Source organism: Loxodonta africana, chromosome 2 (assembly GCF_030014295.1).
Source record: "Loxodonta africana isolate mLoxAfr1 chromosome 2, mLoxAfr1.hap2, whole genome shotgun sequence".
In the NCBI taxonomy this organism is placed as follows: domain Eukaryota; kingdom Metazoa; phylum Chordata; class Mammalia; order Proboscidea; family Elephantidae; genus Loxodonta; species Loxodonta africana.
In genome coordinates, this window is record NC_087343.1 from 69,991,728 (window position 1) to 70,017,638 (window position 25,911).

The 25,911-nt window shown below is 37.4% G+C and overlaps 1 protein-coding gene across 1 annotated transcript in view; it reads right to left on the bottom strand.

Moving 5' to 3' along the window:
- Positions 1-25,502, bottom strand: part of ADAMTS6 (ADAM metallopeptidase with thrombospondin type 1 motif 6) — a 285,964-nt gene extending 260,462 nt beyond the window's left edge. The window contains exons 1-4 of the mRNA XM_003408062.4: positions 23,012-25,502; positions 14,064-14,438; positions 10,959-11,323; positions 2,454-2,622 (exon numbers count right to left, since the gene is read on the bottom strand). Coding sequence (XP_003408110.1) covers positions 2,454-2,622; positions 10,959-11,323; positions 14,064-14,160 — 631 coding nt within the window. The 5' untranslated portion in view covers positions 14,161-14,438; positions 23,012-25,502. The remainder of the gene's footprint in view (positions 1-2,453; positions 2,623-10,958; positions 11,324-14,063; positions 14,439-23,011) is intronic.
- Positions 25,503-25,911: the final 409 nt, after the last annotated feature.

Consider the following 25,911-nt stretch of genomic DNA (forward strand, 5'->3'; position numbering starts at 1 on the left):
GTAATACTTCTAAAATTAGAATATGCTAAAAAAATAATTTAAAGTTGTTTAAAAAGCAACCAAATCATTACTTTAAAAACAAGACAGTACTGATGGAGAACACTGATGGTTCAAAAATCTATTCCTAAGATGCTTTTGAGCCTTTATTTTAAAGTTAAGACGCTCTTATTAAAAGATCTTAATGATAGCCAATTCTATTGCCCTAGAAATCATGATTATAAAAGACTTTGAATTATTTTTTCATTTAGTTTTGCAGTTTACAACTATTTGTACTGACAAAAGTACCCAAAGTATTCCTTTTTCAAAGCCTAGGAGTGGCACTAGAATGAGAAAGATCGTGATTCTAGCACAACTTGCTTTCAATCCAAGTGTGGATTGTAGCTTATCCTTTATTGTTTAGACAGTTGATCCTTTAGTACAGAGGAAACCTTTTAGTACTATAACATTTGTGAATACCTGCCCTACTTAGATACATCTTATAGGTAGAAGCGCTCTTCATACCTCACTTTCATTACATTTATATCGGACAGGAAATCTCTCTCATCTCCACTTACTGAGAAATTTAGTAAGGAAAAATTAGATTAATATATATGATATACTTGTCAGAGAGTGGCACTATTTTCTATTTTTCTAACTTCTTTAGCCTCTCCCTTTTAAAGATTGCATTTGGGTGTTATAAATTTTAAGAAACAAGAGATGCAAATGACCACAAGAAGTATCTGTTAAATATTATTGAAACTTATGTAAATTAAATGAAGTGTCTTTATTCTTACAGGTCAATAGATGCAGAAACATACCACTTTTTATTTCAATAGCACATCCCCAAGATAGCCAGAAACTGTCTCCTTATTCCAACTGGCAGAGAGACTATTAAGGTGGCTCTCATGACCCCAGCCATCTGATGCTTATGCCTTTGTATGATCCCCTCCCTGTGGGTGTGGTTAGGACCTGTGACTTGCTTATAATAGAACACTGCAAAGATGAAAGATGTAAGCGATTACAGGTATATGTGCACATTGCATAATACTACAGCTCCTGTCTTGCTAGAGTCTCTCCCTTGCTGTGTTGGAGGAAGCAAGCAGCCATGAAGTACATGGCAAGAAACTACAGGCAGACGATCAGCCAAAAACTAAAACTCTCAGACATACAACAGCAAGTAACAGTGCTGCAACAACAAAAGGAGTAGGAAAGTGGAATCTTCTTCAGTCAAGCTTCTAGATGAGAACTCAGCCCTGGCCGATACCTTGATTTCAGCCTCCTGAGCCCTAAGCAGAGCTGTGCATGGACTCGTGACCCACAGAAACTGTGAGATAATAAAAGTGTGCTGCTTAAGTCATTAAGTTTGTGGTAATATTGTTATGCACCACCAAAATTTTTTTTTGAATTAATATAATTGCAATTTCTCCTGTTCAGTCCTCTGTGATCAACCTCATCATAAAACTACACATATATTCAAGTCAACCCTAGTCTTCTCTTCCCCTTGCTGGACAGCTTAAATGTGTAAATACAGGATTTAATTTCTATTCTTTTGATCATTTTCACTTCTCTGATGCATTCCTTTTCTCCTTATCTCTGAAACATTTTGCCCCTGATTTCATGTAAAACACATCTAATTTCTTTTTTATATAATAGCCCTTCGAATATGGGAAACAGCCATCCTAATAATAATGATAGCTGCAGTTTGAGAAACTGATGTGTGGTGGGCACTGAGAGGATCACTAAGAGAGACTGGATAATTTGTCCAAAGCTACACCATTGCCCATGTTCTTTCCACTATGTGCCACTATATCCTGTATCCCTCAAAGTTTCCTCATCTGTAGACTAGACAGCCGCCTAACTGTTCTTCCTACTTCTGGGCTTGCTCTTCTCTAATTCAGTCTCTACACTCTAATGCCAGAGTAATTTTTCTAAAAAAAAAAAATCTGATCATGTCATCCTTCCTGTTTAAAACCTTTCAGTGGGTTCCAGTGCCTTTAAGATAAATTCCTTAACATAGTTTACAAGCCCTTCATGATTACCCATTGCCACCGAGTCAGTTCCGACTCAAAGAGACCTATAAGACAGAGTAGAACTGCAGGCATAGAGTTTCCATGGAGCACCTGGTGGAATTGAACTGCTGACCTTTTGATTAGCAGGAGTAGCACTTAACCACTACACCACCAGGGTTTCCAGATGACTATGAACACCTGCTCGTGAAGCTGTAACTGATACCTAGATAAGAGGTTTTTTCCTCTCAAATTTTCCACAGACCTATATTTTAAAGACTTCTCAAAGATCTTCCAAAATTGTCTTGAGACAATTGGTAGGTGATATCCTTTAAGAGGACTCTGGACTCTATAATTTTAATCATTCAAATTTCTATATACTTCTATTAACCATAGTATATTTGCCAGAAGAAAGAGAAAGCACCAGTACAGTGTAATACACTTTCTTATGGCCACACACTCACTCACCTGAAACCCCACAATGAGAGTGATCATACAGATGCCGTTGTTGAAGGGTAGACTTTTTATAAATAACATGAGGATGGCCATTTTCATAACTAAAATGCTTGGAATCCTCTGTGGTATTCTTTAAAGGTTCAATAAAATATTCCTCATCTTCTGTAGCAATAACACCGTGCTAAAGGGAAAAAAGCAAAGAATTTACTAAAAAGAATTATTTTTAACATTAGTTGTTATCATTATTTTGACCAAGAGTCAAAAACAAATTGAGACCTCCCCAAAAAGGAGGTTAAAACACATGTTAATAGAAGTGTAGTTAATTCTCTGTGCTCAGCAAAACATTATATAAAGTTCAATATGCCATATACTGTACTAAGCTCTTCACATACATTACTTCATCCAATCTTCCCAACAACTCAGCAAGGTAGCAGAGACTTCTAAGTGTTTCCTTTCCAAATTGTGGACACAACTTAACTGCATCCTCTGTGTTTGAATATAGCTTTATGATTAAGTTTTGGCCAATGGAGTGTTGTATACCACTTTCATGTCTTGCCCTAAAAACCTCGCCAGTGGAATTCACTCTTTCTTTCCCCACTGCTTACTAATCTAGAAAACTTCAAGGACCTAGAGGAAGTAGAAGCCAAAACAAGGGACCTGGGTCCCTTGGTGACCCCGTGGAAAGCTATCTGACATGGACACTGATGTAAGATAGAAATAAACTTCTGTGCTAATAAACAAATGAAATTTTGAGGTTTATCTGTTACACCAATTAATGTTTCCTTAATTAATATACATCTCTATTTTGTAGATGAAGCAACAGGCTCAGGGGTTAAGAACTTGCCCAGGACTACAGAGAAGTAAGTGAAGGAGTTGGAATTCAGAGTTCTACTCTTATTCAAAATTTTACATTGCCTTTCACCTACTTATTTATCCCAGTCCTACCTAGCTCAATCATACCACTTCTTTGAAACATTCTCTAGCCCAACTAGAGTAGCTACATCCTCCTTGGAGCTCCAACGATGCTTATTATCATTTATTTTCAGTTAATTCCACACTGCTTTGTTACATCTCAAGTCTTGAAGTTGTATTTTAAATTCTGTATTTAGCTTTTCAACTGCATGTTTTATCTTCTCAATTAGACTACTTGGTTCCTTAAGTCAATGGGCTATGTCTCATGCTTCTTTGTATCAATTACAGCCATAGAAAAAAACGTATATGTGGTAGGTATACCAAACAAATATTCGATGATGAAAAGAAATGCAAAAGTTATCTGCATCAGAAATAATAACTTTCACCTTTGTCTAATAGTGTTTTCCTAAGTATGGCACATGTGAGGACTGGTCTTATTCCAAGTAATTTACCCTGTAAAGCTGGATAAAACACAAACCCTCTGGGCCTATTTCCTCAGCTGGAAAAATGAAAGCTTTGGTCTAAATTAGTGGTTTTAAAACAGCACTCTGGGGAGCCCTCAGGGTTCCAAGCAGGTGCCCTCATGGGATGGCCCCAGACAACAAAGGGTGACCTGCATGGCTTGGAGTCCAGGGTTTAAGAACATCAGCTGTGCTTTTATTAATTTATATGTTAAGTTTCCAAATAACATTTCAGTTGAGAAAAGGATTTTGCTGCTTTAAAAAGTTAAAACCCTCCAGTCTAGATAATCTCTAACGTCCCTTTTAATTCCGAATTTCTGTGATTCTGTTTAGGGAAATTTACATTTAGTACCATATGTTTGGGAAGAGAAATAAGATGTAGAGTTGTTCTATCTTGTAGATAAAGTTGATAGTCACCTACAAGAATGAGCTGAGAGATAAAAAAACAAAACAATACAAAAAACTCATAGTCACTTCATATGATTTTCACCATTGTTTTAGTCCTAAATGAAATGCAAATACCAGCAGGGGTAACATAGTGTGACATTAACAGACTCTAATACCTGAGCATGAATTACTTTAACAGGTGTATTAACAATGTGCCAGCAAGCCAAGCACAATTCCTGCAGAAAGGGGAGCTTGTATAAGAAGTTTTGATAAGAGGGAAGTATAGAAAGCAGGGTCTGAAGTGTGTTCCAAAAAGGCTAGGGTACTAAAGGCACTCTGGGTGTAGGCAGAAGGAAGTTGGAAGGTCATAGGCATAAAACTTAGTTTGCTAGGGAAGAATGGAGACAGTGCCTGATAGGTAAACCAAATCTATAACTTGCAGAATGGAAGGACTCTGGAAGGACAATTTAGAGATTTTATGTGTTAGGTACTAAGATGTTTACCCACATTACCTCATTTAATCTTAACATCTCTTTGAAGTACTACTATCATCCCCACTTTGCAGAAGAGAAACTGAGAATGAGCAAAGTTAAGCACTTTGGAACCTGGACTCTTAAACACTAACCTATATTTCCCTCATTCTCTGAGGGCTGTTTCTGACTACTTATTTGTTGCTTATCCAAACGTATACAGAAATAATTGTCTATATACTCCTTTCTTTTCTCTTAAACCTACTCCAATCAGGTATTTGCCTCTCCTGTAACCCCCACAACTTCACCAAAGTTGCTTCGTGAAGGTCACCAATAAGCTCCTCATTGATAAATTCAAAGGTCATTTCTCAATCCTACTCTTATTTTGACTCACAGCAACATTTTCTTCTTAAAATACCTCCTTCTCTTGACTTCCAGAACACTTGCCTTACCGTCCTTAAACTTTCTTACTCCTGTGTTCTTTGCTGTTTCCTTCTCATCTCTCTGACCTCCCTAATACCTTGGAGTGCCCAAAGGCTCAGTCCTGAAACCTCTTCTCTATTATATCTGTACTCCCTCTTGAGATAATTTCATACATTCTCCTGGCTTTAAATATTACCTGTATATCAATGGGAAACCTTGGTGGCTTAGTGGCTAAGTGCTACAGCTGCTAAACAAAGGGTCGGCAGTTCAAATCCACCAGGCACTACTTGGAAAGTCTATGGGGCAGTTCTACTCTGTCGGAATTGACTCTATGGCAATGGGTTTGGGTTTTTTTGTTTGTTTGAATATATCAGTGACTGCCAAACTTATAGCTTCAGCTCACATCCCTCCCCTGACCTCCAGTGGAGCATATCTAACTTCCTATACAACATCTCAAGTTTAGCATGTCCAAAACCGAACTCATGATACACATTCCCCCGACCTACTCCTCCTACTGTTTTTCCATCTCAGTTAATGGCTGCTACATTCTTCTAGTTGCTCAGGCTTCAAGCTTGGAATCATCACTGATTTTATCCTATTCCCCTAGAACCCCACATCTGGCCTTTAGTTACCTTTCGGACCTCACTTCACTCTATCTCTTTCACTTAGCTCCAGTCATAGTGGCTTCCTTGCTGTTACTCGCTCTTCAGCTCAGAACCTATTTAATTGCAGATTTTCACTTGGAAATCTTATCCCTCTGATGCCAGCATTTAATTCATTTCCTTAAAGCCTTTACTCAATTTTCTTTTTCTCCTTAGAACTGAGCACTATCCAAAATACTACGATTTTTACTTATTTATCTTACCAATTGTATGCCTTTTCCACTAGAATGCAAGCTCCATGATGGTTGGGATTTTTTTGTTTATTTACTCCTAGCACCTAGAACAGTGCTTGGTATATAGTGGGTACTCATATGCACTCGGTGAATGAATGAATTATGGAAAAGGCAGAAAGGCAACTGTGGATGAAAGGAAATGAACAGAAAGTCTAATGGGGTCATTGGACTTGTCTAACTAGCTATCTGATCATTAGTATCTTCAGAGAATGAAGCAAATCATTTACTCATGAAAAAACAGAATATAAGCAGCAATCTGAAAAAATGAGTATCTACTGACAATTAGAAATATGACTACTGCAATTTTTTAAATAATTTTTTTTAAAAAGGTAAAACTGGGGAAATATCACAGAACTCAGAACAAAAAAGAAAAAAGATGGTAAAAGAGAAAGATAAGAGAAGTATAGACCCAATTCCAGAAAGGGAGAGCAAAGGGTAGGGGGGTGGGGGTGGAGAACAAAGGAGAGAAAATTGGAAGTTATTTTTTTAGTCCTCTAAGTTGGAATCCCTGGTGGCTAGTGGTTAAGAGCTACAGCTGCTAACCAAAGTGTTTACCAGGCACTCACTGGAAACTCTATGGGACAGTTAGTTCTACTCTGTTCTATAGGGTTGCTATGAGTCGGAATCGACTAGACGGCAAGGGGTTTGGTTTTTAAGTTGAAGGAGGGTCTTTAAATTGAAAGCACCTAGTATGTATATCGGAAACCCTGGTGGCTTAGTGGTTAAGTAATACGGCTGCTAACCAAGAGGTCAGCAGTTCAAATCCGCCAGGCGCTCCTTGGAAACTCTATGGGGCAGTTCTACTCTGTCCTATAGGGTTGCTATGAGTGGGAACGACTAGAAGGCAGTGGGTTTAGTATGCCTATCAGAGCCCTGGTGGCACAGCAGTTAAGCAATAGGCTGCTAACCGAAAGGTCGGCAGTTGGAACCCACCAGTTGATGCTTGAAAACCCTGTGAAGTAGTTCTACTCTGTCCTATAGCGTCGCTGCTATGAGTGGGAATCGACTCAACCGCAACAGGTTCGGTGATTTTTGTTTTTTTTGTATGAATATCACATGATTTTATATAATACTATGATTTTTATTTTTCAAAATTAAAAATTGAAAGCATTCATCAACTATTAAGCAGGGAGAAGAAGACTACAATTAGCTACATTATTATAAATCCCTAAAACAGGAAGGGTAAAAAGATCATATTAAGCTTTCATTGAGGAAATTTTAAAAATAAATAAGACAAGACTTCGACTGTCAGCAGACTTCTACCTGCCACCCAAAATGAATCAATGTTAAACTTTAGATCCTTAGATCTTTATATATAAAAAAAAGATATAAAACCTTATTAAAAAAAAAAAAAAACAGTCACCCTCTAGCGGATTCCGACTTACAGCAACCCTATAGGACAGAGTAGAACTGCCCCATTGGGTTTCCAAGGAATGGCTGATGGATTTGAACTGCCGACCTTCTGGTTAGCAACTGAGCTCTTAACCACTGTGCCACCAGGGCTCCATAAAACCTAATTGGTAAGTTTAATGCCTAATATATTCTCATTCCAAATTTTACCATCCAAGGTTCTGAGAGAAAATGATTTTTGAACCTAAAATTCCATATTCAGTCAAATTATTAATAAAATATGAGGTCGACATGAAGTCATTTTCAAATAGGCCAGGACTCGGAAATTTTATTTCCTAGGCAGCTGTTCTGAGGTAATTACTTGAGGATAGTCAACAAAACCAGGATATAAACTCAGAAAGGGGAAGATATGGAACTAACATAGAAAAAAGAAATCTCAAGATGAGAAAAGTACAGTAGCTCAAGAAATTAATTAACCAGTAAAAAACCCAAACCCACTGCCCTCCAGTGGATCCCGACTCATAGCAACCCTATAGGACAGAGTAGAACTGCCCCATAGAGTTTCCAAGTAGCGCCCAGAGGATTCGAACTGCCGACCTTTTGGTTAGCAGCCGTAGCACTTAACCACTACGCCACCAGAGTTTCCAATTAACCAGTAGGCGCCAAGAAAAATGCCTCCAGAGAATAATGCAAGGTATTCCGAGCAATAAAGACTAAGGAACTGGTTAATACTTAGGAAACAGTATTTTTTTCCTCAATAAGAAAAAAATAGAAGTAATTAGAAACTCCAGAAAAGCAAAATTGGGGTAAAAAAGCCATGGTCCAAATACAAAGCAAACTAAAATGTGACATTATTTTGAACTGCTGGTAGACTGTGATGTTAGGAACTTTGTCCTAAGAATGGTGCAAGTGTTGAAACTATTGGTGAGGAAATGTGATTAGAAAATACTAAGAAGCTCTGCACTGAAAAATATCTTATGTAGAAGAATTAAAAACAGAATTAATTAAAAGTGTGGCTTTTGAATAGCAGGATTTTTAAAAACTTGTCTAATGTTCATTTTTGACCAAAAAATGTAACATGAAACAAAATAAAAATGAAGGCATAGTTTACTAAAGCTAATGGGTAAAAATGTGATGAGGAACAGGATGTTTACATAGTCTAAAAATACCTGCTCGCAAATTCCTTATTAATTGCCAAGGCGAAAATAGTAACTTTAGTGGGCAAACCTGACAAACTGCACCTTGATCAAGTAATCAAAGTTAACATGGACCATGCAGTTTCAATAAGAAGCAAAGTAAAACAGAAAGGTGTTAACGAATAAAGGAAAATAGGACAAGAAACAGAAGGCTTTGATAAGGATGAAGGACAAATTGGTAACACTCTGCTAGCCTCTTAATGTAGAAGAGGTTCCATTTTCATTCTCACTTTTGGGTCATCAATCAACATCTTTCACAATTTCATAAACAGTCACCTATATCAATGACTCTAAAAGTGCTTGTTCCCAGACAAATTCTTTCCTAGTTTCAGAACTGTATTTTCTAAACACTAAATATTTTATTTCTTCAGATACCTCATATTTACTGTCATAATCACTCTCTTCATCTTTCCCTCCAACCCAACACTCCTACAGCATTCTCTTTCTTAGCTAGTAACATGTGTATAGACCTTCATCCAACTACCTTTTTTTTTCTTTATCCCCCAAAAATACTAAACACCTACTACGACAACAGGGCTCCTTGTAGTAGATGCTAAAAAAAAAAAAAAAAAAAAATGTATTAGATGCTAGGGAAGGTTAATATGACACAAATCCTCTAGATTTTCTCACCAAATGTGATTCAGATTTATTCTATCTTCTCCATTCTCAGTGCCATTGTGTTTTATAGGTCCTCACTATTTCCTACATGATTTAAGTCATCTTCCCATCTCTAGTCACTCCTCTTCCCTCAAATCTCACAATGGAACATTTTTCCCCCCATATCACCAATCTGTTAAAACTATCAATGGCATAATTAATGTCAATGCCAAACTTAAAGAGCTTGGTCAATGGCTGTGTTGTTGTTGCTGTTAGTTGCCGATGAGTCGATTTCGACTCATAGCGATTCCGTGTGTGCAGAATAGAAGTGCTCCATAGAGTTTTCAAGGCTGTGATCTTTTTGGAAGCAGATCGCCAAGGCTATCTTCGAAGGCCCCTCTGGGTGCGTTTCAATTGCCAACCTTTTCGCTAGTAGTCGACTGCCTAACTGTGTGACTCAGAGACTCCTGGTCAGTGGCTATGAACCACATTTTTAAATAGTAATTAAAAACAAGTGGCATATTATCATACTAGGAGTTTTAAAGCCCAGATTTATTTGGATAAATGTATTCACAAAAATAAATCTTTTTTTTTAATATGAAGTCCTAATGCTGCTGGGGGCGGGGGGGGCACTAATGATAAATGTAGTTTATCCAATGTCTATTTACAGGAATTAAATCCATTACGATCTAAATAATTACTTTGGTACATTTTATTTCATAGTCATAGAAAATGGACGATCTGGGCAAATTCTTCTATATACCTATTTTGTTTTTGCTGTTAGGTGCCATCAAGTCAGTTCTGACTCATAGGGACCCTACAGGATGGAGTAGAACTGCCCCATAGGGTTTCCAAGGAGGGGCTGGTAGATTTGAACTGCTGACCTTTTGGTTAGCAGCCAAGCTTTTAACCACTGTAGTGAAATTTTTTCTCCATTTTGTAGTTCTTGATATTCTTTTCAAATTTAGAACTTATTTAAGCCCAACTCTAATTATATGTGTATACTGAAGTATGAAAGAGGAGATGGGTATGGTGGAATAAGTTTAAAAAAAAAAACTGAAAATATGACTTGGGCATCAAAATGTCTGTAACCTTTTACACAGGTAAAGTTTTAATGGAATATTCACACTAGTCTGAACTAGAAAAAACAGAAGAGGAAGTATGAAATGGTTCGTTCTGCAACCATTTCTATGTGAAACTTTGAGCCAAGTATTTACTATCAGACTAGAATGGATTCAGATGCTAATCATATATCCCGTACTCAAGAATCCATTTTCTAAGATTTGTCATCAATCGTTATATAAAAGTGAGGAAAAATTTCATAAAGAAGAAACATTGGTAAAAGATTTTGCTTCAATTACAGATCATAAATAGATCATAGGTAATTTCAAGCTGTTTTACTTCTCAGAGGAAGATAGTCTACAAAGAAGCTAAAGTCAATTAGTGTCATGATTTCCGGTCACAATACACACATATACATACACACATACCCTTAAGCTCTCCAAGAATGACTGAGTCTTATTTATGCATAAAAGATATATGAACACAAAAACATGTCTAAAAGGAAGTCTGAGGTTTCATTCACTTCTGTACTAAAAATATAGGGCTTTAAAAGCTGTTCTTTGAAAAGTCAATACAATAATTATTTAAAAGGCTATCAAAAGTAAAGGCAGGAGAAATTTAAAAAATTTAGACTATTACCTTCCCTATTTAAATCATATATGTATGTGTATGTATACATATATATTTTTTTTTAATCTGAGGAAAGACATTTACACTCTGAATTTATTTCCCCATCAGAAATTTAAAATATAGCATCTACTTACCAACCCAACACAGTTGCTTAAAGCCACTTTAGTTGTACTACGTTGATCTTGCAAGTATCCTGTGTAATGACAGTTGTCTAAAAAATCATGTTTCCACTGGGGTCCATCTTTCCCCCAATATTCTACCGTAAAATGTTTGGACACAAAATCTGTGTTGAGAGTCAAGTTTAGGTGAAAGTGCTTGCCATAGGCTGAAAGTTTAAAAAATAACTTAGATGCTGCCTGCTGTGGATCAATAGGGTCCATACTCCGTCTTCTCCTTGAGTGTTTATCATTTTTCACAGTAAAGCTGAGAAAAGCTCCATTTTGATCAACCCTTATTGGAATAGTTAGCTGGTAGTGTTCAAGATAAGTCAGGAATTCCTCTTTGTAATCACAAGGCAGAGAATCCAGAAAAGACACATGGAAGAAAAGAAAATTTAACATAACAAAAAAGTAGCGGTATAAACAACAACTATATTGGTTAAGACTATGTATATCATTATATGTGACAGAGGGGCAAAAATATATATCAAACAAAAATGAAAAAATTTAAAATCTAAAGATTAATCAAGTTCTGATTATTTCACTCCTCAAAATAAAATTATTTGTGAAGAGTTTTCTTTTTAAAATTTAATTTTGAAAACATGGATTCTAAGAGCTAAATTCTATAGGAAGTATGGATATTTTACATTGAAGTAAAAGACAGTGAAAAGTCCATATGTACAAAAGGATAAGAGTTTGGCTCAGATAAAATCTGTTCACGAAAGAGTTATCCAACAGAGTTTATATGGAATTTCTATAGTCTTGGAGAAATTATTTTTTAAAAAAATCATTATTGGGAATCTACATTAGTTAGTAAACAGTCTGGCAGTTCCTTAAAATGTTAAACATGAAGTTACTATAACCCACTGCCCTCGAGTCACTTCGAACTCATAGTGACCCCATAGGGTTTCCAAGGCTGTAATTCTCTACGGAAGCAGACTGGCACATCTTTCTCCTGTGGAGCCACTGGTGGTTTTGAACCTCCGGCATTTCAGTTAGCAGTCAGTCGCTTTTACCAGTGTGTCACCAGGGCTCCTTTGATCCAGCAATTCCACTGCTATGTATATACCAAAGAGAAATGAAAACATACATCCACACAAAAACATTTACATGAATGTTCATAGCAGCATTATTCATAACAGACAAAAAGGCGAAACAACCCAAATGTCCATAAACTGATGAACAGATACATAAAATGTGGTATAGCCACACAACGGAATATTATTCTTCAACAAAAAGGGATGCAGTACTGATATCACGCTACGACATGAATGAACCTTCATGACTGCCTCCATAGTTAAAATTCATTATGCTAACACTATAAAACCATTATGCTAAGTGAAAAAAGCCAGTCATAAAAAAACCACATATTATATGATTGCATTGATATGAAATGTCCAGAATAGACAAATTGCTACAGATAGAAAATAGATTAGCGGTTGCCTATGGCTGGAGGGAAACCCTGGTGGCATACTGGTTAAGTGCCGTGGCTGCTAACCAAGACGTCGGCAGTTAGAATCCACCAGGTGCTCCTTGGAAACTCCATAGGGCAGTTCTACTCTGTCCTATAGGGTCGCTATGAGTTGGAATCAACTCGACGGCAGCGGGTTTGGTTTTCTTTGGTTTACCTCTGGAGAGAGAGAGGGGTTTTGAAGGGAACTTGGGGGTTGCTGCTAACAGAATTTCTTTTCGGGGTGTTAAAAATGTTGTAAAGTTGGTTGTGGTGATGTTTGCCCAGATCTGTAGATATGCTAAATACCATTGAATTGTACAGTTTAAATGGGTGAATTATATGGTATTACATCTCAATAAAGCTGTTAAAGAAAACATGAACTAGACTGAAAATTCAGAGGACTATTAAACATATTTTTCTCACTTAGTTGTCCTGATTATTGTCCATCTACCTTCTTAGCCACGCCTTCCTTTAGCTGGGCTTATTACTAAGGGAAACCAAATGTCTGCCTACTGCCTCACTGTCTATACATGTGTTCATCCACAAATAAAAATTCCTGTGAAACCATAACCAAATGAAAATAAGATGAAAGACAGTATTTTGCTTCTTATAAACAAGAGTTCATATTAAGCGCCATGGCTTTGTTAATCTACTTTGAAAGCCATACTTTGTATACATGGACTTTGTAGACATATACTTCAAACTATAATGGCCTTGGAAACCTGACTCATCAGCATCAAAAAGTGATAGTTTTTGTTGTTATATTCATAAAAGGTAGATCAAAAGATATGCCTTTCAATAATTCTACAAAGATTAGACCTGTCGATGGAAACAAAGTGACATTTACCCCTGGGAACTTCTTTGTTAAGATCTTTTCTATGCTATAAAATTCAATTCTATAGGTTAAAATTATAGGGGCTTGAGGATTAGAATAAGGAGCCCTGGTGGCACAGTGGTTAAAGTGCTTGGCTGCTAACTGAAAGGTTGGTGGTTTGAACCTACCAGCTGCTCTGTGGGAGAAAGGTGCCACAGTCTGCTTCTGTAAAGATTATAGCTTTGGAAACCATATGGGGCAGTTCTACTCTGTCCTTATAGGGTCTCTATGAGTTGGAATCAATTCAATGGCAATAGGTTTGGGTTTTGGGTTAAGGATCAGAATTTGAAAGGATCAAAACCATCCAAAATGATTCCTAGATCAGAATTCTAAAGTTTGGAATTTTTTTTTTTTTTTTTTACAAAGGGTTCTTACTGGAAAGGTTCTGTATCAAAATTTGTCTGGTTTCATGTTCTTTTACAGCATAAACCTTTGGATTAACTTTGAACATGACATTGCCCATAAGCTTTAGCAACTGGATGAGCCTATTAAAATAGTTTAGGATTCAGAATAAGAAGAGACCTGAGATCTATCATCTTCCATGAAAGACCAATGAACTCTAAAATCCACTGTATTTTGAATACTAACAACACAAGTTAAACATTTATTAAACCAGCAGTGAATTTATACAATAGGCCTTCCTTCTACCACTACATATCCCAAATAAAATGTTCACCCAAGCTAAAGGTTCTGAATCCTTTCTTGTTGGAGAAATAGCAATTTATTTTGTCAGTTTCAAAAGCAGGAATCCTACCTTGAGAGCTGTATGAAAGCCTGTGGTCACTATGAAATTCTGATGAAACCATGATGAGGCTCAAAATCCAGGTCAACGTCTTCCACAAAATTTCCATAATTTGAAAAACTGGATATTTTTTGGAGGGCTACCTATGTGCTAGAGAGTCAATACCATACCAAAATCGAAGCATAACAATTTTATTTCTTTAATAATTCTTGAAAATCAGTCAATAGATGTTCCACTGTTTAACAGGTACTTTTTCCCAACATCCCATACTTTCTTCTGTATCTGGATTCATTTTTTCAATCCAAAATGAAAAAAATAACGATTGTAAAATTTTTCATCAACAAAGCATTAGGCTGATTGGTTACTAAAATATGATCACTTTTTAACCTAGGGGGAAAAAGAAAAAAAATTAAGTTAACTAAAAACTATCCTGAATGGACAGACCTAGTATATATTACTGAATACCTGCTAAATATATTGACTATAGACATAAACTATGAAACAAGTTAATGTAATTAAATTAGATCATTGTTGTTCTTTATAGTCCAAATAAACATTTACAAGACTAAACATAGAATTAGAAACCTAAACGGTTAGCAGTATAATGTCAGAGCTACTTAATAATCAAAACAGGAATCTAAAGAGGAATCATCAATCTTTTTTTTTTTTTTAAAACTTTGAAGAGACAAATGGATGGATACAGTAAGCTAACCTCTTTTGATAAAACAAAAAGAAAAGACTGTCTTCACAATCAAAGTTCATTATATATAAGTGATAAACAGTACGTGATTCTATTCCTTAACATGCTTTTCAGTATGCTTATATCCAGAGATTGTTTTATTGCTTTATGAGGCACCAATCATTTTCTCTGACAAAGTAGATCTACAAAGAAAGAGTGACATTTAGCAGTTGCCTGTGAACACTCAGACAGTAGCAGGAACCAAACTTCTAAAAAGTTAAATCATATTAACTGTAACTGTTGACTTAGCAGGAGGTCTTATGTGAGGCAGCGTCAACTATTTAGAGTGCAACTAAAAAAAAATTTAATTAAAAAAAAATGCATCTCAGCAGTCACAACAGAGTTCAAATCCTTCCACATGTGTTTTACTTTCAGCATACAGCCTCACTCAGAGTCAGCATACTTGGCTACCCCATCTCCCAACTCAAAGCATATTAGAGGAAGAAAATAAAGCACTTTAGAAGAAGGGCTAGAAATAAGCTCGCTAACAGCACAAAAGTGACCAAAAAAGGAGAAGAAACAATAAAATGTAGTTGCAGAATTTCAAGGTATTACAGTGTGAGGTAGAGGCAAATGGTCCTCACATAGTTTAACAGTTCCTACTGAGTATATCAGGAACCCTGGTGGCACAAGGATAAGAGCTCTGCTGCTGACCAAAAAAAAGCTGGCTGTTTGTACCCACCAACAGCTCTGCAGGAGATCTGCTCTCATTAAGATTACAGACTAGAAAACCCTATGTGGCAGTTCTACTCTGTCACGTGGGGTCACTGTGAGTAGAAAAGAACTCTAGGGCACCTAACAACAATAGCAACGACATCGAGTATATGGGAATCTCTGGGTAGTACAAGTAGATTACATGCTTGTTTGCTAACCAAAAGGTTGGAAGTTGGAGTTTGGAGGTTCAAGTCTACTCAGAGGCACTTCAGAAGAAAGGCTTGGTGATCTACTTCTGGAAAATTAACAACAACAACAAAAAAAAACAAACCCATTTCTACTGAGTCAATTCTAACTCACAGTGACCCTATAGCAGAGGGTAGAACTGCTCCATAGGGTTTCCAAGGAGCAGCTGGTGGATTTGAACAGCTAACTTTTTGATTAGCAGCCAAGCTCTTGACCACTATGCCAAGTTTGGAAAATTAGCCATTGAAAACCCTATGGTGTATGTTTTGTTCCGTGTATCTTCACACACACACACACCCCACACACACACACAAAAAGGAAGAAGAAGAAAAGAAGACCCTATGGAGCACAGTTCTACTCTGACACACACGGGTTTGCCATGAGTTGGAATGGCAACCAGCAACGAAAACTGGCACTGTGTATATAACTGTGCTATAGCCCAATATCTGATATTCATAATACTATGTCTGAGTCAGGAATAAAAGACTAAATTATTTTTAATAAGGCAAATTACTGTTAATAAGATAAATAAGTACGCAAATGATATTAGAAAGATTTTCACCACAAGTCTATAATAATTTATCACATAGTGAATGTTCAACACATATTTTTTGGTTGAAAAATGAATACTGGTAAAAATAAAATCACTTCAGGCACATAAAAAGATATTTGTAGTTAATTGTTAACTTATGTGGTACACTTTGTTCCCTATGGTGTTAGAAATATTGGTTATTACAACATATAAAACAAACACAACCATTAAAAATTTCTTACATCTGTCTCCAAGTTATTAAACTGCTAAGCCTTTGAGAAACTAATTCATTAATCAGAAAGTATTATCTTACTATGTTTAAAAAATGATGTTTTAACAACATGAGGGCACAGAAAAATATAAGGTACAATCCTTGCCCTTGGGGAACTCATAAGTAGCAAAGAAAAAATTCAAGGCAGCCTGTGACAAGTGTCGTAATAAAGTTATGAAATGGGGTTAGAGGAGATCAGGTGAGGGAGATGATTTCTCGATCAGAGAAGGCTGGATCATGAAAAGTTTATGGAAAAAGAAGCATTTGAGATACCAAACCAAAATCAAACCCATTGCTTTTGAGTTGATTCCAACTCATAGCAACCCTACAGGACAGAGTAGAACTGCCTCATAGGGTTTCCAAGGAGCAGCTGGTGGATTTGAACTGCTGACCTTTTGTTTAGCAGCCATAGCTCTTAACCACTGTACCACCAGGGTCCAGCATTTGAGATATGCCCTGAAAAATGGACAAATTTCACAAGTCAAATGGCTGGGGGAAATCATTACAAATAGAAGAAATAGATTACACCAAGTCTAGCTGGCAAGAAAAGGAAAATAGCAAATAGTATAGTATTAGTAATAATAGTAAAATTGGTTGCTGTGCAGAAGACTAACAGATAATATCTGGAAAGGTAGTTTAAGGTCAGACCAAAAATAAAGGGATCTTTAAATGTATGTTACTTCTTTTAATCTTCACAACAACCTTGTGAAGTAGGTATTATTATCCCTGTGGCGGCAGACTCCACGACTTCCCCTAAGGATTCCGCCTCCTGATATTCACACCTTTGTATAATTTGATCCCCTCCCCTTGAGTAATTTGATTCTAACCAACAGAATACCTCAACTTTGAGGGGATGTCGCTTCTGTGATTAGATTACAAAAGATTCTGAGTCTCTCCCTTGTTGGGTTTGATGAAGCAACGTGCCATATAGAGACATCCCAGTGGCACAGAATTGAGAGCAGCTTTAAGACAACTACCAGCAAGGAACTGAGGCCCTCAGTCCAATAGCATGTAAGAAGCTGAAACCCGCACACTTCTAGATAAGCTTGGAAGCAGATTCTACCCCAATCGAGCCTCCTGAGGAGCCCCCAGTTTTTGCCAGCACCTTGTTTGCATCAGAAGGCTAAACTAAGCCATGCCAGGACTCTCGACTCACAGAAACTGTGAGATGATAAATGTTGTTTTAAGCCACAAAGTTTGTTGCAATTTGTTATGCAGCAAGTGGTAAGTAATACAGCCTCTAATTTATAGATAAAGAAGTTGCACTTATAGAGGTCAAATAGCTAGAAAACAGCAGAGCCCAGATTGACACGCAAGGCTGCCTGACTCTAAACTTTCTATTATGTTGTGCTTCCATTTTACGGCATTCTAACTTAAACACTCAATAGCAGTTGCATACAACCAGTATCAAGTAAGATATTCATAAATGCTATTGGTTAACTAACTTGAATAGTTTTTTAGCAACTAAGGAAACAACAAGATGAAACAATTATTGTGTGTAAAGTTACCAAAAACTATTCATGTATTGTTTCATCTCAAAATTACTTCTGCAATGATTAGGCCAAGACAGCAGGCACTACATATCCTTTTCCCAGGCAAAAATCAATAAAAAAAATTAAGTCACACCATTATTCCCTAACAGTAATAAAAAGAATCCAGTTCTCTTAAATTCCCAACCTACTTATATGCCATCTCCATACTCCAAACTCTCCCATGAGATATTAAAATGCAATTGTTGCTTCATGAGCTGCATTCATTCTCACAGTTTAAAATTTTTTTAATCACTAGAGTTTTTTGTGTGTAGTAGTGTCTGACATCAAATGAGGTCTTTATAAAAGAATCCTGGTCAAAAGGGGGAAAATGCAGAACACAATTTCAAATTGTCAAGGGAATCCAGACTTACTGAAGCCATTGAGGCTAGACGAGCCCCCAAAACTATGGCCCTGAGATAATATATAAACTTTAAACCTTAAATCAAAACTATCACCTGAAGTCTTCTTTAAATAAAAAAAAAGCTTATTTAAATTGTCAAAGTGTATCTACTGTGAGCATTGTTCTCTTCTAAAGAATTATCTATGTGAGATCAAATTAACAGTAACAACTTGAAAGGTTGGATGGGAAGCTTAGGGGCAGTGAGTTTAAGATAATGGTGGTGGAAAAATGTAGAAAATGATAGTGAGAATGGCAGAACAACTTGAAGAATGTAACCAGTGTCCCTGAATTGTATGTGTAGAAACTGTGTATCTTCTGGCTGAGTACACTTTCACCAAAATAAAAATAAACAAACAGGTAAGATCTTTTAAACTTAAAAAAAAAAAAAAAAATACACACACACATTCAGTACAACCTGTGAAAGCTAGAACCTGTGTAAGGCAGAAACCTGTCGGAGAAGGAAAGCTCAAATCTTTCCCACTAAAAGAAGAGACAGAAAAGTGGTAAGACTACATCCTGTCAAAGGTAGAAAACATGGGAGACACAGAAAAACAAGGCAGTCCTGTTGAGTTCCAGCTCTCACAGGTTTCCATGTATATTATATATGTAGGAGCCTTGGTGGCACAAAGGTTAAGCACTCAGTTGCTAACCAAAAGGTGGGCAGTTTGAACTCACCAGCCGCTCTGTGGCAGACAAGACCTGGCAATCTGCTCCCGTAAAGATTACAGCCCAGGAAACCCTATGGGGAAGTTCTACTCTGTCATATGGGGTTGCTATGAGTTGGAATCAACTCGACAGCACCTAACAACAACATACTATACATGCCTCTTTAAAGGAAAAGGTCAGCAGTTTGAATCCACTAGAGCATGTGTACATACACACACACACACCTGAAAGTATAACCTTCCTTTAAAGAGGCACATATAATTAATCCATGAGCTAATTTTCTAGTAGTGATGATATATTTGTACTGAATCATTCATCCATTTTCTCAGGCTTTGAAACTAATGATAGAAATTTACAATATAGTTGGTTGGATTTAGGGAATAACTATTTTACCCCTTGAGAAGTCTCTGGTCTTCGTTTTTGCAGCCTCCATTCTTACCCTTATTAGCACAGTTCTGCAAATGCCCAAGTCAACCAAGCCAGTGGCATTAAGAGAAAATGTAATATGTAACTACTTGGACAAAAGTAACCTAACATTTGGTTTAAGGGCTTCTAGTAAAAAGGGCATTGACAGAAAGAGTAGGAGCTTTGAAGTTGAACAAACGAGTTATAATCTTGTTTCCATACTAGCTACAGTATCAGGCACATGGGCACTCAGTAAATTTAAGTTTCTTTCTCCCTTGTCACCCTCTCCCTCATTCTCCACTTTCTTTCAAGCCTCCACTGCCCAGTGAACAGACTTAATAGTAAATGAATAAGCTCCAGCTCAACTAAAACCAACAACTAACATATCTAAACAATTTTAGTCACCCACACAATAAAAATGAATGGATTCATCCACTTTCTGACACACAGCAGAGAGGTTAAACTGAACATCATGAACACATGTAGCTTTTCCAGATACAGTTCCCAAAATTCAGACTATTTTTAAATTAGACAATTTTCCAGAAATCACGATCCATTAATTCTTCAAGTTGTATAGCTGAAGCATTATGATGTTGTGGAAAGGACCAAGGCTTTGAGTCCTGGCTTAACCCCAAATTACTTCCCTCTTTGAATCTGTTTCCTCACCTATAAAATCATGACAATGATTTCTACCTTAAAAAGACTTGTTGAGAGATTAAATTAGATTACTCATGATATAAAGTGCACGCTTTAATGGCAAAGTTAGCCCTTTTCCCTTCATTACCTAACACATCACTTTTCAAAGACCTTTTTTCAAAAATACTTCCATGTTCCTCCTTCCCTCAAAAACATGAAATACTTAGATACAATGATGGAAATCAATCAACTAGGTTGTATTTTTATAGCAAACTGTAGAGAGCTTAGGTCATGATAACTGTGCTTGCGACTATTTGAAATTTGAAAACAGAATCAAAAACTTCCATTTTGTCTTAATTTCACATATGCTTTTTTCCTTAATATGAATGTACCAGCCAGTAAAGTTAAGGGATCATTTACCTGCTTCCTTGGATCAAAGCTACACTAGCTAAATTTTAGACAACATGCACTACAGTGACTCCCCCACTAGTCTGCCCTGGTTAAAGGGTATTACTTGTCTTTTTCCTCCGACTATCTCTTTACTTCCCACTCAAGTGATCTGGGAGTAGCCAAGGTAATAATTTCTTCTCATGAACCATTATTATGGAATTAAAGAACATGTATAACATCCTCCTCAACTTCTTTCATCCAGTTTAACGCTGGTTATATATTTTAAGGCTGAAGTATATTTTAAGGTCTCTTTTTTTAAGGAGGAAGTAACAATACTATCTTCCCATCAGCTATTTAATTTTTATACAGAAAAATTAACTTCTCATTTCATTTTCCATTTATTCTTTCAACAACTATTTATTTTCATGGCAGCGGGTATATGCTAAGGCCACCATTAGGCTATAAGGACAAAGATTTCCAGATCATTTATAAACTTTGTGAGACTGGTTTCCAAAGAAAAGGCTAATTAAACACATAAATTACTCAAAACTTATCAAGAGAAACAAATGAGCCAAAAGTGAAAATACAGAAGGCCATTTTGCAAAAATGAAGCCCTACAGTACACATAGTCCCAATTTTTTTTCCCAGATAGAAAGGTAAATATATACTATCTGTATTATAATTCTTCTCAGAAAAATAGAAACAACACTTTCTTCTCTTGAGGTAGCTGAAAAGTTGACAACCAACCATGTCTTTTGGTAGAACCAAGAGAGCTATTCACCTCTTCCCCTCCTCCAAAAATTATTCCCAAAAATATGCTGTCAACTCTCTTAATATATTAACTGTCCTCATTTTCTCACTAAAGTCTCAAACAGGGTAAGATTTGGCATAGAGGTCCATTCCACTAGTAGCTACTAGTGGTTGCTAAGGAAATGAAGAGGAAGTGGTAAGAGTAGACAAGACTAGGAATTAATCTTACAGGTATTGGACCAGACTTGAAAAGTATTATAATATTTCAGGCCTTGAGGATAGAGGCTTTTCCCTTGGGAGTCACAAACACATTAATACCACTACACAGATTTCATGTGCTGCCATTTGGCAAATCAATAAATTTGATTTGCTTGAAACAAACTTATTTGTCTCTATATGCTATTCTTCAAAAATACAAAACACCAGTGATCACATTTACAGACTAAATTAATATAAACCAGAATTCAGCTACCACCAAGGTGAAACACAGGAAAACAATTATCTCCAAAATTAATTTTCTTAATTTACTTCAACTACCACCAGTCTTAAATTTCTTTCCTTGTCATGAATTAATTCCCAGAACTGTCATTTTCCCCTCGAAAAGTTTCAGTCTAATCCACATATGCTAAAAAAAGAAAAAGAAAAACAGTCCAAAAAATCAGAACATAGACGAATATGTTGAAAATCACACTCTGGTGTCTTTTTAAAAGTTCTATTTAAAAGTTCAGTTTCTCCTTTCCTCCCCCGTCCTGCCCCCACCCCCACTCCACTTCGCCCAGACAGAGGGTAACAGTCTGAGCTGCCCTGGTTGAGTTGATCCTAAAGTTAACATTCAGCAGCCCATTTCCAGACAGCAGCGCTAAATCTATTTGGATAAAACGCGTGTGACCCAGACAGTTGGCATTTGGCCCAAACGCGTTGCACCGGCAGCTCAAATAAAAACAAGAGTAAGAAACTCACTCTCTTGTTCCCTCTCAGTGCGCTGTCTCACTCTCTCGCTCTCTTTGCTTCTAGTACAACAATGAAAGAAATTACCAAAGACAGGATTGTAGCACACTTTATCAGAAGGCGGCTTTCCAATATTCCTCCAGCACTCTCCCCCCAACCCAAATCCCTGAACTTTGTCCCATACACCATATATACAGACATACCTCGATAAACAAGGCTCCGGAGGGTTATGAGTCTAGCACGTCCCAAGTGGCCAAAAGTAAATCAAAAACACACGCTTCCATCTCTTTGATTAGCCTATTAAGAGCTTAACATATCCTGGAGCATCGGGGCTACAGCTTGCACATTAATGCTGCCCTCTGAGCCCAGGCATAAAATATGCACTTGTCTGACTACTTAAGACACTGACATAAAACTGTAAAATGCAAGCTTTTCTTTAAGGAAACTGGAGATCGGTTTAAAACACACCTTTACCGATTACTATTTGGTGATTAGTTAAAACAGCACAATAATCATAATCAAGTCATACTTCATAAAACATGTATATTCATATAATAAATGTATTTTTTGCATCATAAAATATTTGCAAGACCAGGAATCCTCCAACCCCCGACTAGTCTGGAGTTAAAAAGATTTCTATCTATAAAATGAGTTCAGTCAAGCTCACTCATTGCCATTAAAAAAAAAAAAAAAAAAACCACAGGAAAAAAGTTTTCTACGCGTTATTCGGAAGACAAGCAAAGCACAAGTTTTTTAAAAAGTTTCATTGAATATTGTGAAGTCTTCCTTACCGTTTTCATCTTCAAATTCTGATAAAAAGTAAGTTTCAAACAATAGATTGCACTGGACGACTCACGTACTCCCTCTCCTCTCTGCCTTTTTTTTTTTTTTTTCTTTTTCTTTGCCCCCCTTTGCAAAGCCACACCAGCCAGTTATTCTGCAGCCAGAATAAAACCCTATAGTCTGGCTAACCCGGGCTTGAGAGAACGGACTTTCCGATTTGGCAGAAAAAGAGATGCCTTCAATACATCCAGGCTATCACCCTGAGATGCTGCCTTTGCAAACCCCCTTTCTCTCCACACTACCCCCCAAAAAATAAAAAGGAAAGGAAAAAGAAAGGAAGGAAGGAAAACAGACTTATTGGGGGTGGAAGTGGTGCCCTCTCTTCCTGGACAGCTTAGTGCCTTTGCTATGCAAATAACGTGTGAAGAGCATCAAAAGGTATCAGGAGAAAAGAAGACAAGAGGAGCAGGAAGGGCAGCAAAGTTTTGTTGAAGTAGCCCTAGATCTCACTACCGGCCCCCAGCCAACTTGAATTGCAGCAGGAGAAAATTTTGGCAGCTTTTCCTCGGAGGCAGAGCACACTGACGTCAGTCTGCAGATGTGCCTGGGCTGCGTCGGGTGCGCATGTGTCCTGGGTCGTCACGTGGAGGGGGAGGGGAGGTAGAGGTACAATCGGGGTAACCAACTACCAGCCATTCAGAAAGGCTTAAGACAATGTCAACTTTTCCACCCTGTGAATGAGACAAATTCTGGCCCCTCTAACCTCTCTCCCCTACCCCACTCCGCCCTTTTTCCTCCTCTTATCCTCTTTTAGAAATTCTAGCCTGTTTAGAAATTCTAGCCTGGTTTGCTATTAGTTGTTTCTTGGAAAAAGAAAGGGGGTAGGGAGAGGATGGATGACTTTAGATGGACTAATGTCACTAGTAAGATCTCCTGTGTCATTCTCAGTGTTTTTTGTTTTTTAAGTCCGCACAATAAAAATGTTAAAAGTTACACATGTTTATTATGAACAGTGCCTTTGAGGAAACTTACAGCAAACTTAGATCAGTGTAGCCGACAGATTTCATGTGTATAAAACGCCCGTGTTTTATATATTATACCTTTAAAAAGTAAAATTGGCACCGAAAGAGAAAGTAAACTAAGGGCAGCACATATTCCGTCTGATTATCAGCTTCAGGTTATGTGAAGCTTTAAAAGAAAGAAAGGGGGGAAAAAAGTGGGGGAGGGAAGAGAGAAGCTTGCATTATTTCCAGATGAGGGTGAGACTAGATGGTGTTTGAAAGTGCAATCGGGGAAAGCTACAAGTGGAGTGTATTTTCTTAAGCCAGTACATTGAATGAAACTTCAATGACTGCCCAAATGAAAATAAATCCGAAGTCAGACCCCCTCCAAAAAAGGGGGGTGGGGTGGGACAGGAACACTGCTGCGATCTCAAGATAAACAAACAAAACCTCAAAACTGGCTCTTCAAGCTTCCCAATCCCTGCCGCCCCTCCTCCCCCTCTTCTGCTCGTACACACCAGCTGCCAGTCCAGACTTTAAGGATAAAATACTGCTACAACGTAGCACTTTCACTTTCATTTGCTGGGAGAAAGCCACTGGCAATAAACTGTAGCGAAAATGCCCAAATATGTTTTCCACGTCCTAAGCAAGCAAACAAAGTCTGGCACACAAATCGGAAACAGGAAAAAATGTGAAAATAGCTCAGGACAAATGTTGCCTTTCAGCGGTGTAATCTGCTGCATCATTTATCTACCTCTGCGGTGGGGTGCAGGGTGGGGAGCGGTTTAAGAGTTTCCGAGTTGGGGGCGGCGGGAGAAGAGAAGGGGGGAATTGACGCCTTGACATTCCAGTCCTAAATTATCGCCAAGTCAATTTCCGATGGCCAGAACCAGAAAAGGAATTGGACCGGAGGGAAGGGGGTGGAGAGGAGGACCTTTCTGAATACCGGCTCTAAAGTTTCAAGTTTCTGCTAACATTATTGACCGTTTGACTTTTTTTTTTTTTTTTTTCCATCCTACGCCGGAGGTAGTAGGTGTAATTCTTCTGGTGAATCCATGAATAGTTGGCTAAAAGAAGGCATGAATCAGACTGAGAACGTCCAAGAATACAGTTACTTCAATTCTTCTTAGAGGGGTGAAAAGGGAAAGCTTCTGTCCACAGTCAATAGTCCTCATCTTGACCTTAATCTGTAGTATTTGGCTTAATGCCATTTAAATGTAGAAATATGTCCTGCAGTTGGCATTGACAATTTTAAATAAAAATTATATATATATATATATAAAGATGTGAATCATCTTTATTTAAAATTTTATATATATATATATATATATCTGCAATTTCACAGGTCAGAGCCGCCTGCCGCAGATAGCCAATTCCTGAGACTGGGATGAGGTGAGTAGCAAGAGCTTTAAAGTGTATTCATACACAGGAGACAGAGGGGAATGATTTCCTCCAAAGCCTGTCTCATCAAACTGGAGATAGGCTGAAAGATTTATAGGGTAAAATCACGTGTTTCAGGAACTTGTGGAATGTCATTCTCTCCTAGGGTGGTTCCAGTGATCATGGTCTCAAGGCATATCTCATTTGCCCAGGGGGTGACTGGTGTTTTGGGGTGGTTTCAATGATTATGGTCCAAAGGTGTCATCTCATCTGCCAGGGGGGTGACTGGTCTCCTGGGGGTGGTTTTGGTGGTTATAAGACTTTCTTAGATCATATCATTTGTTTTCTACAGTCTGAAAAGGACAGTAGTAAAAATTTTAACAAGGAAAAAGGAACTGAGCAGTCAAGAGTAAGTTTAGAAGAGAGAAAAGTGGCGTAGGTCCTGTTCATGTCATGGCCGAACAGCCTGTTCAATCCCCTCCTTTTGTTGTGAGTTTCTCAATCTTGGGAAACAGTGCACCAAGCCT